Source organism: Gossypium arboreum, chromosome 3, assembly GCF_025698485.1.
Source record: "Gossypium arboreum isolate Shixiya-1 chromosome 3, ASM2569848v2, whole genome shotgun sequence".
Taxonomy (NCBI): domain Eukaryota; kingdom Viridiplantae; phylum Streptophyta; class Magnoliopsida; order Malvales; family Malvaceae; genus Gossypium; species Gossypium arboreum.
In genome coordinates this window covers 127,786,731-127,800,391 of record NC_069072.1, presented here as the reverse complement: position 1 = coordinate 127,800,391, position 13,661 = coordinate 127,786,731, and the positions used below count along the sequence as shown (strand labels likewise).

Below are 13,661 nucleotides of genomic sequence, written 5' to 3'. Positions count from 1 at the left end.
TTATGTATTTTAAACTATTGCCCATTTTAAATTTTATATATATTATTTATTTTAAATTATTATATATATATATATATATATTACTTATTTTGGTTTTTGTACATATATATCTTTTGTTTTAAACTATTTTATATGTATTATCTATTTTAAAGTTTTTATATGCTATTTAGTTATACTATTTTATATGTTAATCATTTAAAATTCATTTTATTATTATTTACTTTAAACCTTCCATATATTTACCTCAAAATATTTTTTATATATTCTTTATTTTAGATTATTTCATATATTATCTATTCAAATTGTCATGTATAGTATTTAATTCACACTGCTTATATCGATATACATTTTAAAATTTATGTATATTATTTATTTTAAGTTTTTATCGTTGCCCATTTGAAACCCCTTTTATATTCTTCATTTATAATTGTTTCATTTGCTATTTATTTTAAACTGTTTTATTCACTTCAAAATTTTTCATATATTAGTTCGTTTCATTCTTTTGTGATTATTAATGTTGATCTCTTAAATTAGCATATTATGTGAACATGTCCATTACGTACTCTAGAAATTATTTGTTAATATATCCATATTGTTGACATTCATTCATGTATTATTTTGTGCTCTATATTCGTTTTTGTTTCATTTCGTTTAAGTCATATCGCAGATTAACCTCAAATGTATTTATCCGAACATGGACCGTTTTATACCAAACAAAATAAATGCACATTGCTAAATGTCGCATTCGTTTTTACTTAAAGTAAGGCAATATTTCGCGTTTCGGGAATTCAAGAAATCGTATCCTAACTTACTGGGTTTCGATTTTCTTGTTAAACCTGAAAAGCCAAATATCCTTTTTGATTTCAAAATACACAAACTTTCGACAAAAATTAAAGGCAAACTTGCTCCCGAAGATTTAAACGTCGCGTCCTAACTTACTGGATGTAACACCTTATTATCTAGGGACGAGTAAGTCTTTGACGTTCGTTTTGACGTAATTCAAGCGTTTTAAAATTTGCATTCATGGAAAGGGATCGTATTTTAAACTTATTTTAAAATCTTTTCAACTTTTGACATTAAGACATTAACTAATCAATTCGGTACCAATTTTGGGCATGACGAGGGTGCTAATCCTTCCTCGCACATAACCGACTCCCGAACCCGTTCTCTCGAGTTTCGTAGACCAAAACACTGTTTTAATAAACTAAAACGTTTTATTAAAGCAAATGTGATCCGATCACACCTAATATAGATCGGTAGCGACTCCCGATATAATTTTCGTTTTCAAACAAGTCAACCCCCGTTTTCAAACAAATGGTTTCAACACACATAATTAACTCATGTAAGATTAATTTTATCCACCAACAATAAATTACACAAAGACTGAAATTGATTGTTCTTCAAAGGAAGTCAACTCACACTACCATTAAACGCACATTTTATTATTTGATCTGCAACTTCGAAAAAAAAAATGACTAAAGTATATAGAAATAGTAACATAGAATTTGAGAAATAATTACATTATATTAAATTAATTAATATTATTTATTAAATTTAATGGATTTATAAATGATATAAATAAAAATTAAAATAAAGTATTTAACAAATAATACATTCAATGTATGATATTAAAATAAATTTTAAACAGTATCAAAATAATTTTAAATATATATATTTTGTATTTAATCTTATTTTTAATTTTAATAGAATTTTAAAAAAATAATATTACCTAAAATTATCATAGTATTTATTTAATTACACATTAATTTCATATTTGTTTTTATATTGTTTATATTTCATTTTAAAGCTATTCATCAGTATAGGTTTTTTATTATGTTGTAAACTAAAATAAAGCTTTAAAAATATTATTTTAAAAAATTGATTAAATTTATATATAAAACGAATTTAATATAATAACAAAAATAAAACGATTTCTTTAAATGTTGTAAATTTTATAGGTGATTTATTATTTTTAACAATTTATTTTTATTAATTGAAATAGAGAAATTTTATTAGTATTGAAAATATTTATTTGAAACAAATATTTTTGTTATTGTTATTGAAAACAATTATTATTATTTTTAAGTAGTTTTAATGTTATTTAATTATTTTTAAATTCTATTAACTATGTTTTTAAACGTCTTTAATTATTTTTAAAAATTAATAATTTGTTGGTAGTAAATTGTATATGGAAAAAAAATTAACAATTTTGCTTAAAAATTTAATATTTATAAATTAATTTTACAAATGTTTTTAAAATTTGTTTAAAAATATGTATGGACTAATTTTTAAAAATAATTTAATTGTGACTAAAATTATTAATTTTTAAATAGTTTTTAAATTTAATTTATTTGTTAAAATATATTTTAAATGAAATTAATATTTTACTTTTAAACAGATTTTTTAAAATAGTTTTGAAGTAAATTATTTTTTAATAAGTGGATCCACATCTTTTATTAATAATAAAATTATGATGTGTGAATCAGATAAGAAAATAAGATATTTCTTAGTATTGTTAGTGTAGCTTACTTTATATAGTAGATATTATATTACAAGGTTATAGTTAAATAAGAAAATTAATATCATGTTCACATTATAATTTTTTTATTTGTGTTAATTTCCACTTCAAGCATTTATAGGAAAAAGTATTATGGAGTATCGTATATTAAGAATTAGATTACATTTTGTTCTCTTTATTTAAAAATTGGGAAAATTAGTCCATGCATGTTAAATAAAAGAGCAAACTGATCATTTCTATTTAAGCTTTCATCCAATTCTACTATTAAAAATTAGTATGGCTAACGGAATAACCGAATAATAATACATGGAGTGCCACATGTACCTCCTACTGACGTATAGGGATCAATTTTTAACAGTAAAAATAACAAAATGATCAGTTTGCTCTTTAAGCTAACGTATAATGACTAATTTACCCATTTTTTGAGTAGAGGAAGTAAAAAGTAATCTAACTCGCAATACAAGGGCCTCTATGATATTTTTAACAGCACATATACTATAAATTTACATTGGCTTTAGAACACTCTCATAACTTATACTTACACTATAAACAAGTGTCAATTTCTTCATTATTTACATAAATTGTTTGGAATTTCTTCGTTTGAAGCAATTCATAAGAGATGATGTTTTATATTACAATGTTTGGCTAAATAGGAAAATAAAAATTATTATTCACATTATAATTTTCTGACACATGTTAGTCTCTATTTCAAGTCCTTATACTATTCTTTTCATATTGACTAGAGAACAATATCATATTTCACATTTTCATTTATTTATATATTATATCATATATATTTTATTATATAGTTCCGACTAAATAAAGGAATAAACTTTATGTTCACATTGCAAGTTTTTAACATATGTCAGTCTCCATTTCAAGCATTTATACTATAAATCTTATATTGATTAGAGAATACTTATACAACTCACACTTACATTATAAATAAATGTCAATTTCTTCATTATTCACATAACTTCTTTAAAATTTCTTCATTTGAAGAAATTCATGAGACAAACATTATAGATTAAAATTATGTATACTATTTTACACTATTATTAATTAAAAGCACATTAATTATTTTATATTTATACTCAAGATTACCATTTGCACACATTAAATTATTTAAATTACATATTATTACTAATTGATACACACGGTATGCCTATGTCTGTACAATGTATGGGTGAGATATAGCTCAGATTTACAAATTAGATAATTAATGTTAATTTTAATTGGTTAAAATGTAATTACTCTTCACAAATTTAGAATTTAATTTATGTATTTATGTTTTCAAGAATTTAGCTCATCTACTTTTCAAGTTTTAAAATTTAGACTTAATTATTAACATAATTTAGAATTTAAAAATTAGATGACCAAAATAAAATTATTAACATGATTTAGCTTGTATAATCAACTGTAATTAAAAACTTAACATTTGTATAACTAAAATAAAAACATGGACAAAATTGCAATGACTTACAGTTTATTTTCAAGGATCTTGGAAACATTAATATTTATTTAAGTTCACTTTCCATAGTTTTGTAATCACACCAAGTTTTTAGTTCTCAGTTCAATCTTCAATTTAGTTTCAATCAAATAAATATGAAAAATTATAAAAATAGCCAATTAAATTTTTTTATTCCGATTTAATGAGATCAAAGTGATTCACTCATAAATCAAATTAACTCTTTTATTCAAATTAATATATTAATTAATTTTTTCTTTAATCTGTTCAACCCAGTTCCAACAACTATCTTATTTTAATACATGCATTATAAGATTGCGTGTTGCATTTGTGGTTGCTATGTATCCAATTTGACGCACGTCCAAAAGTCAGTGTCCTTCATGATGTTGACATCATTTACATGTATTCTTTTATTGATAGTCAAATGTTAAAAATATTAATTGGAAAAAGACTTTATAAACAATGATTAAAAATAAAAAGTGTTGGGTTAAAATAATCTTTACATCATTTATTGTTGAATAAAATGTTAATATATATTATATAAAATATGCACACATTCAAGCTATATAAAGTAGACTGAGGGAATGAGTTTTACGTTTATAAACAATTATTTAATACATTGAAGGTAGAAAGGTATCTTAAGTTATATTTAAAAATTAAAAATACATATATATATATATATATATATATATATATAAGATATGTGGCAAAATCTCAGTTCGCTTGTGGAATAGAAAAACTTCCCACATGTACCAAATAATTAGCTTATTTCATGTGAATATCATTGAAATTGTATACATGATAAACATCAACATTTTCCCCATCAATAGCATGCATGACCATTAGGACTTTGACTTTTCAGCCTGAATGTAACGTATTATTATTCATGGGGGATAAGCTGAAGCTATACTAATGTATGCTCACCGACATTGTCTATCTCAACATCATGTGCCTTCACTGAGCATACGTTAGTATAGCTTCAGAAAATTAGAATTTCTGAATATTTCTTTCGACTATTAAATATTTTAACTTAAAAGAAACAGACCAAAAGATAACCTGACCTTGTTGACTTTTGAGCCTGAATGTAACGTATTATTATTCGTGGAAGGGATAAGCTGAAGCTATACTAATGTATGCTCAGTAAAGGCACGTGATGTTGAGATAGACAATCTCGGTGAGCATGCATGTACCACATGTATGCATGCACAGGCGTGTGGGTGTGTGAGGCAAAATACCTGTTGGGGTGGCTTATAATTTGCACAAAAAAGGGTCGAGAAGAAACCTAGATTTGAAATGCTGCAGAAAATTAGAATTTCTGAATATTTCTTTCGACTATTAAATATTTTAACTTAAAAGGAACAGACCAAAAGATCACCTGACCTTGTTGACTATTTCAATGGTTATGGAGCCAAGGTAACGCATCTACTAAGATAATGATCAATTGAAGACGTTGAGTACACACATGCATCTAAACACGAGCGTGTATATGCATACGTGCACGCTTATTCGATAAAATAACTCAATAGGAAAGCTATATAACGACCAAAATTCACTCATCTGTAAAATAAGATATCCCCTGACACAAGTACAGACAACTCAAACTATAAAGTCTCCACTCATTTCATTAATACAAATACAAAACTTCCACGTGAACTGGGAAGGGTACCTGAGTTGACAATGTAGGGCTTGAACTCCACATGATTAGTCAAAATGCTTTTCCATTTTCATCTTCTTGAATTCAGTTTGGCACGTCGCTCTTCGTATGATGCTGGAAACAATTAGTTAGGTTTAGGTCAAAATTAACTAGCAAAAGTTGAAGAAAAACATACAGAATGCAAGTTGCATTCTATAAAGCGTAAAGAAGGCAACTACAAATACAGACTACCACAATCTCTTGAAAATGCATGGGAGTTATCGGTTGCTAATTGCTGAAAGCTTAAATCAATTTTACTATTCGCCACCCCAAAATTTGGTTCAGTTAATACTTTGGAGTCGGTCACAACACATCTACCATAAAAAACCTCAAATAATTAAGCCATCAAATTTCTATATTCTATTCCTCATTACAAAACTGACTGTCAAGCATTTATTTTCAAATGTAAGGAAAGACCAAAGGCAGATAAAAAGAATAGGAGGGCCACCCAAAGCTATCAAAGAAGAGATTGTATTTAAGATTATAGGGACTCCTACAGTAGAAGCCATTCATTTCTTCCAAAACAGACATTTCTTTAATGACTAACATGTCTGTTACAGGGATAATTGCTTTTCTAATAAAACAGTTTTCAACATGAAAAGTGTCTCAGCATGCCTATGGGTGCGAACCCTCGGGCATTGGTCGAACTTTTCGTAATGAGCATCATGCACATCTCGAATTTCTAGATGAGGCACAATTTGAACTTTCATCATCTACAAGCAAACTTTTGAATATTCCTACAAAAGTTTCTCTTTGTTGGTAATAAATGCATCAAATGACATCTTTCTAAACATCCTGATGGATATGAACAATGACAGGGTAACTTCATTTTCTAGCAGTGATGGCCATTTTTAATGAAAGCTCAAAGTGTAGCAGCACTTACGCTCAGTTGGCCGAGACAAGAGAGGAATATGGGAAGTGACCTTCTTGATTGTTCCATCATTCAATAAGCTCTGGTCTGAAAAAAGTCAAAGCTCTTTCAGCAAGATATATCAACACAGACAAATAGAAAAGTAAGACCTAGATAGAAATGATATGGTAGAACTTGGTTTCTGCACCTTTTGCTAAAGGCAAGCAACTCAGAGCAGCTTCTTGAAAAATTGCAGACTGAAGCTGGTATGCTCGACCCTCATTTTCCAAGTGTATACGAAGTGCTTGCCCAGAATCTACAAATATAACCGCAGGATAGTTCAAATATTTCAAACATAAATGGTTGCCTAGCAAATGTGTAAGTGATGTATGGATGCAAATTGCAAACATTCTTCTTTTCTTCTAGGTCACAGAAAATTGTAGCATAGAAATAAACATCCTATATTCAGCGCGAGTCAAAGAAATGATGTGCTTTGTTTTGTATGTCATGTACCTGAGGAGCAAATAAACTTGACATCTTCAAATTCACAGGATTGAAGGATCAATGGTGTCTCTGGAGCCATAGCATACTGAGGTTTTCTCGGTGTCTTCTCAATGTCCAGTAATATATCTATCACCTACACAAAATTGATTGATAGGTCACTTGATGTGAATATAACTCAAGCCAAAAGGTTAAGATGCATGCATAACACTCTAGAAAGATGTAAAAAATAAACAAATAAGCATATCTATTTGGGTTCGGCATCAGGTATCATGCTGGTCAATTTCAGGCAAAAGGACCGGCTTGATGGAAGGCTATTTAGTTCTAGTGTCTGTTTAATTCCACCTCTGACCTAGCAAAGCATTTTATCAAAGACTGAAAACAAAGAGTTGAAGAGAATAACTGTCACGCACATCAACTGATTCAAGACCTTGGCCTATCATAAATAGCACAGCAACCATGCACCGCACCTGATGCCACAGGAAGGCACTACCTTTAACTTTAATAGCACAAAGCTGACCGCCTTCAAAGCTGCAAGTAGTAACAGAAGATTATCCACTTCTTCATACATATTCATGGCAGTTTAAAATTGACACTTAGAATCTACCATTCTACCTAATAAATAAGTATATATAATCTCACTTGAATCAACCAGAACAAATAGATAGTCACCTCATATTAGAAGAAGAAATTTCAAACTGAGTTATTCGACGCCTGTAGTTGTGTACATTTGCTGCATCCATCTTACAAAAGTTTCTGAAGTCATGTTCTCCAAGAAATTTCTTTCCTGCATTCTCCATAGCCTGGAAATTACATAAAAAAATATTGCATTACTGTCTCATATTTCTGGTGAGAACCCATAAAGTCAACAGATGGTCAGAACTCAGGATCCATGTAAAAAAGTTACTTACGGAGAGATTCAAATTTCCTCTCCAAAAGAAGTACTTATATTCTCTAGCCAAACAACTAAACCTGCAGTGACAGACAATATTGCATCATCTTAACCCATAAGTAGATAACTAATATAACGAGTTCCAAAAGAAAATTTTAATGATAACACTGAGCCAATAGTTCTGGATACTATAAATCCATCAAGGATGAATTAGATTTTAAATATCCTCTGTAAACTAAATCATCTTCAAAATGTAAAAAAGTAATGTACTTTATAAAATTTTAGAAAGACCTTGCACTGAAATCAATTGAAACAGGACTCCATCCTAAAATTCGAATATCACTTGGAAGGACTCGGTTCAGTACTCTCACATAATCAATTTCTCCTTCTGACAAAAATTCAAAAAGTAACAGCATAAGTTACAATCAAAGATGCATTTTGTTCCTTTAAACTTCACTGTCAATGTGTTCACAATTTTTTAAACGAAGCTGAAGCTAATAAATTGCTAAAACCATTTAGAAAATGCATTGTGCCGTACTTCATGTCTGCTTGGTTTTTCTTGAAGAGACCAAGCTCACATACCTTCTAACTTTGAAGTTTGAAATAAGTTCCAGTAAGATGGGGAAAGACCTTATTAATCATCAGATGATGTGCTATCCAGATTAGGCAATCACTCACCAACATATAATACCGATCTGATTATCAGGCAAGTAGAAACTAAAGAAATATTCAAACTTAGTTTCTAATCTCGATCAGAAATTTTATTTCCTGAAGCTTGTGAGTTTTCTACCAGCTTGCCCTTATTATGCATGTGCATCATACCCTACATTACTGGAATTACTCGGGAGTATTTGACAGCACAAGTGACAATATGTGAATGGTTATAGTATCAGAACTTTATTACTCCATAATTTAGCCCTCTCATTGACCTGAAGTATTTTACATACATGGATTTTATTCCATCTCAACACTACTTTGTCCCACATTTTTCCTTCTAGTTTCCCCAAATGTTTAACCAGTTCTCTCTATGAACAAGAGAGACTGGTTAAGACATTTGGTGACAAATTAAAAACTCAAAGCTCTTTAAACAGTTTGATTTATCCTCAAACCAAAATTGTTCATCCTAAAATTCTATATGTTGCTAGCCTTTTTAGTTAAAATAAAATCTTTTCACGTTCAGTTGCAAATTTGTAATAGGACCCAGAAAATAAAAGAATTCAGGGATATGGAACAAGAAAAATCCATGAATCACCAATATCAAATGATAATTACAGATAAAGCTTTTCCTAGAACTTAGAGTCTCCAGGATAGATACAGAATAAGTGGCTAACCAATTCGTGCCTCAGGAAATAATTCTCCTGTAATTTTGTGGTTTTGATCAGTTTCTTTGAGGTTTGACCTTAAAAACAATGCAATCACCTGCACCAAGCATTTTCCATGTTCTTAGCATTCAAATGGTTAAATGGTAAACCATGGTTCAAAATCACATTTAGATTAAAAGAAGTTCTTCTAGTGATCAACTTACTTGGCCAACAGAGGACACCCCCTTATCTGTTCTGCCACACCTTGAGTACTGTGATTCCTTCTTGTCACCAACTAAAAGCCTTGTTTTCTCAAGTGCTTTGAAAATTTCAGACTGTATGAACACTAGAATTATGAAAGTACGTCCAAGAAAGAAACTAACAGAATCATTCAACAAAAGCAATTGTATAAGGCACATCTGATACAAGGTCAAGTATACTATGAGTTAATTTCTGTTTTTCTCAAGAATAATTTTTTTAAAGATTCAAATAGATCTAGCACTTGTCATTCATCATCTGTAAATTTCAAAAAGATATTTAAGAACCATACCTCAACAGTGGGATCCATTTGTGCTTCTGAAGCAAAACCATAAAACCTGTCATATAGCACCTGGAACTATAAGGCTTTTTTGCTTTCTATAGTCTTTTCAATTTATAAATTTTAATTTCTTTTTAAAATATCATGGGTTATAGAATCAAATGATAAAATGGAGAAGACTTTTAAGGAAAAGAAAAGAGTCCCCAGTGATCCAAAAATTAAATCTCACTTAGCCTACAGAGGCTATGTATCAGAAGGGCCTAGTTTTCATACTATCTTAAATTAACTTTTGGTAGGTATTTAATAAAATTCTTACATAATGAAACTGAGGCCATGCTGATCCTAGAAGATACTCGGTCCAAGATTCAAAGTCTCAATCTTGTCAAAATGCCAGCAGGTGATAAACCTAAGTAGCAATATTTACTAAAGGAAATACATACCATGTAGGGGACCTAAGTCTAGATGTTTTTACAGTTCTTGAAGGAATGCTGCCCTAGTAAGAAGGTAAAGCATAAAATCATCACTGTGGGTGACCATGTCTGGTTGGTATGAAGGCTGAACTAAGTTACATGAAATAACCGCACAGCTAATAAAACTAGTTCTTCTACCATAAATACACAATTGCTATTTTCTATTATCCTTTTCCTCTCCTTTTACAATAAACTTGTAACAGGAGGAAATATGCTATTGACAGCAAGCAACATTACAAGGGATTATGGTTAAATTGCATACCTCAGACCAAAATACATGACTTTTAGAGCAACATATCTCTTGGAATGGTGAGTCATAATTTTCAAATCATAACCTGTTAAGAAAGAGAGATGATAGAATTTGATACATGAGAAGATTTCTAATGAAAATGTCATACTTCTTAAGAAATTATGCAAGGTTAAGCAAAAGACAATTACATAATCAAGGAAACTTTTTTAATAGGATAGTGGCGTAATATACTGCATAGTTAAAATGGTGCAATTGAAGAGGAGGTGAGTAACTATTGCTCTATAGCAGACTAGCTATGCAGCATTTTCATGAAATATGGCATGCTAATGCAGCATGTCTCCAATTTCATATCTCAGGAATCAAACTGATGATGATTGGCAAGCAAAAGTAAAGGAACTATGGCACATATATTTGCAATAATCACATATGGATCTGTGAATATAAGATCTCGGACATGTACAGTTTTATTCTTTTCAAATCCAATGCATACATCAAATCTGCAACTGCTATTTATTTTCAGATAGCTGCAAAGGAAACTTCAAACTGGAAGTAACTATAGAACAATCATAGGAACCAAACGAATACAACGAAGAAGTAAACACCAAGAAGATTAATTCAAAATAGCTAAATTGCATTAAAATCCTTGTCAGAAATAACATGAATAATGACCAGATCCTCATGGCATAACAAAGTGATGTGCCCTGTCTGAATCTGCAGGTTACATGACGTATAGGGGATTATTTATTTTCTGTGGTCTTTGGTAAGTCCCTTATTTTTTTCTTTCATATCCTTTATTAACAACACATCAACCCATAGGTGGGAATGTAGTTATGTACTCCAGCCTTTTATGCTATATCATTTCATTTATCAGCATACTAAACTTGACCACTGAAACAGCACCACTTATGGAGTATCTTCTCTGATAAACTAGTTAGATGGTTTAATTATGAATCTCACATTTAACATGAACACAAGCATGTATGGTGGAGGACATCTATTGGACCACAAAGAAAATTTTTCATAAATTGAAAAGCCACAATTTTCTTATTGAGGTTTTATACAAATTGGAAGCTTGTTTGTTAAACGAAATAAGTGAAATTTGAGATAAAGTAGAAACTTTTGACACAAAGACATTGCACATTTACTCAAATCGCAATGAGCAATCCATTGGGAATTTTCCCTCTCAACAAACTCGAATGATATTTAAGATCAGTCAATAAAAACCTGGATTCCTTTCTATTGTTTTCTTTTTTCTGGTCTTATCACCTCCAGTGTTTTTTCTCTGACTTTCCACACCCTGTTTAAAGCTTTCAACATCAGAACCATTTTGCATCTCCTCTGTCTGCATCATACCAACCAAAACTTATAGTCTCATAGGTAACCAATCAAAAGTATTAGAACAAAACCTCTCCCCCCCCCCCCCTTTCTTTTGATCAGCTAAAAATTACGAAATGTGCACAGCAAGGTGTAGGGAATCATAAAGCAAATATGGCATATATATCTCATGCCACACTCCCAATTGCCAGGAAGCTTTTACAAGCATATCAAAGGTAGCTTAATAGTAAATTACCACTCGATTACTTCTAATACTTGTTTTTATTCCTCCCCACCCCCCAAAAAAAAAAGCTCCACTTAAAAAGTAATAAAAGTTTAACTTTCCTGGACAAGACTATGCAGGCATTACCCTTAGTATAGCACAGAATTGATCATTTTACTAATAAAATAAATTTTGCTAAAAAAAATAGCAAATATGCAAATTCTTCAATATACAGAATGGCAGAAGAAGCACAAATTACAGATAATAATTATAATAAAACAAAATAGAAAGAAAGAATTTCAAAGTTCGTAACGGACCTTATGGCAACAACATTTGGAGATTTGAGATGATAGCTTTGAATTCTCAGCCTCTAATTCCTGATTAATAAATTAATTATTTAAAAAATTTGATGATAATAAAATTGACGAGCAAAGGAAAAAAAAAATTAAAAGGAAACGCAAGAAGAACCTTCACTCTATTTTGGAGAGCCTGTAGTTGGGATATGAAGCTACCCACGACATCACTGCCGGACTCGCTTATTCCGTTTAACATTTTCAAAATACCCGCCGCTGATGGATCGTTGCTGTTTTGCTCCGTTTATTCTCCTTCAATGGATATTTTGTTCTAAGTGAATAACAGCAGCCCTAAAACTACGACGTATTGAACTTCAGTTTCTTTTTAAATATGTCATAAGGGTTTTTATTTAGGTCAAATTCTGCCAGTAGACCATTTACTTTGCATAAGTTGTAGATTTAGTACTTGTGCTTTAATTTGATCAATTATTGTCCCTTTACTTCTCAAATTTTGAAAATATAGTAGTCATGAAAAAAGTAGCAGTTAAATCTGTTTGGTTAAATTCTGCTATTAGCTCTATATTATGGGTAAAGTTAGAGACTTAGCCCTTGTTTTTTGACTAGATCATTCTTAGTCATTATATGTTTATAATTTCGAAATTTTAGTCTTAATATAAATTATGGTGGTTAAATCTATTAATTGGTTTTTTTTTTGTGAGTATGTGAAAATGGCAAGCTGACAAGGCATTACATATGGGATAATATGTTTGATGCATCAAATTTTAAAAATAATGGTTCCTAAAAACATTTTCGTAATTTTTTAATGTTTGGTTCAGTAAAATGAAATGGGTCAAAGGAAAATGTTTTCTTAGTTAATTGAAAAGGGCTTGCTTTTTCTATAAAATTACTTATCTTTTTTTTCGGTAAGTCATGTTACGCGTAAAACTCCTTCCCTTTCTCCAATCTTCGTGTTATACCTCTCCGCTACTTGGAAATATGTTAGCAAGGTAGAAGGCATTGACTTCCCCTTTGACTCCATTTGACACAATACCCTAGTTGACCACTCGTTTAGGCTACAGGAGCAACATCCTTTGTAACATCCCGAAATAGGGCCTAAACGGAACAGTGGTTGCGAAACCACAAATTCGAGGTAGAATGTAACGGCCTAATTTTCAGTGGTGTCAAAAATGGTGATTTGAGATCACTAAATCAGACAAATAAGATTGAACAAGATAGTAACTTAATATTTATGAGTCAAGTAAGAATTTAGAAGAATTTGTGAAATGGTGAAATTAGTGAATTAAAATAATTTATTAGGTCGACGGGTCAAAAAACGAGGTATCGAGACCT

At 30.1% G+C, this 13,661-nt stretch overlaps 1 protein-coding gene across 1 annotated transcript; it reads right to left on the bottom strand.

Moving 5' to 3' along the window:
- Positions 1-5,298: 5,298 nt before the first annotated feature.
- Positions 5,299-12,685, bottom strand: LOC108474782 (uncharacterized). Its single transcript, XM_053025897.1, has 15 exons — positions 12,487-12,685; positions 12,336-12,395; positions 11,706-11,823; positions 10,494-10,566; positions 9,774-9,819; positions 9,448-9,558; positions 9,254-9,341; positions 8,214-8,310; positions 7,942-8,002; positions 7,703-7,833; positions 7,444-7,561; positions 7,043-7,166; positions 6,738-6,845; positions 6,563-6,637; positions 5,299-5,754 (listed from the first exon to the last, which is right to left on the bottom strand). The coding sequence occupies exons 1-15, from the start codon at positions 12,568-12,570 to the stop codon at positions 5,711-5,713; spliced, it is 1,338 nt and encodes a 445-aa protein (XP_052881857.1). The 5' UTR covers positions 12,571-12,685; the 3' UTR covers positions 5,299-5,710.
- Positions 12,686-13,661: the final 976 nt, after the last annotated feature.

What these genes read in the sequence shown, in the direction of transcription:
- LOC108474782 (XM_053025897.1), bottom strand. Translation starts at nt 12,570, where the DNA reads ATGTTAAACGGAATAAGCGAGTCCGGCAGTGATGTCGTGGGTAGCTTC. An exon ending in GAGGAAATTTGAATCTCTCC is followed by an intron (nt 7,834 to 7,941) that starts GTAAGTAACTTT and finishes TGTAATTTCCAG; the next exon opens with GCTATGGAGAATGCAGGAAA. An exon ending in CAAGTTTATTTGCTCCTCAG is followed by an intron (nt 6,846 to 7,042) that starts GTACATGACATA and finishes TTATATTTGTAG; the next exon opens with ATTCTGGGCAAGCACTTCGT.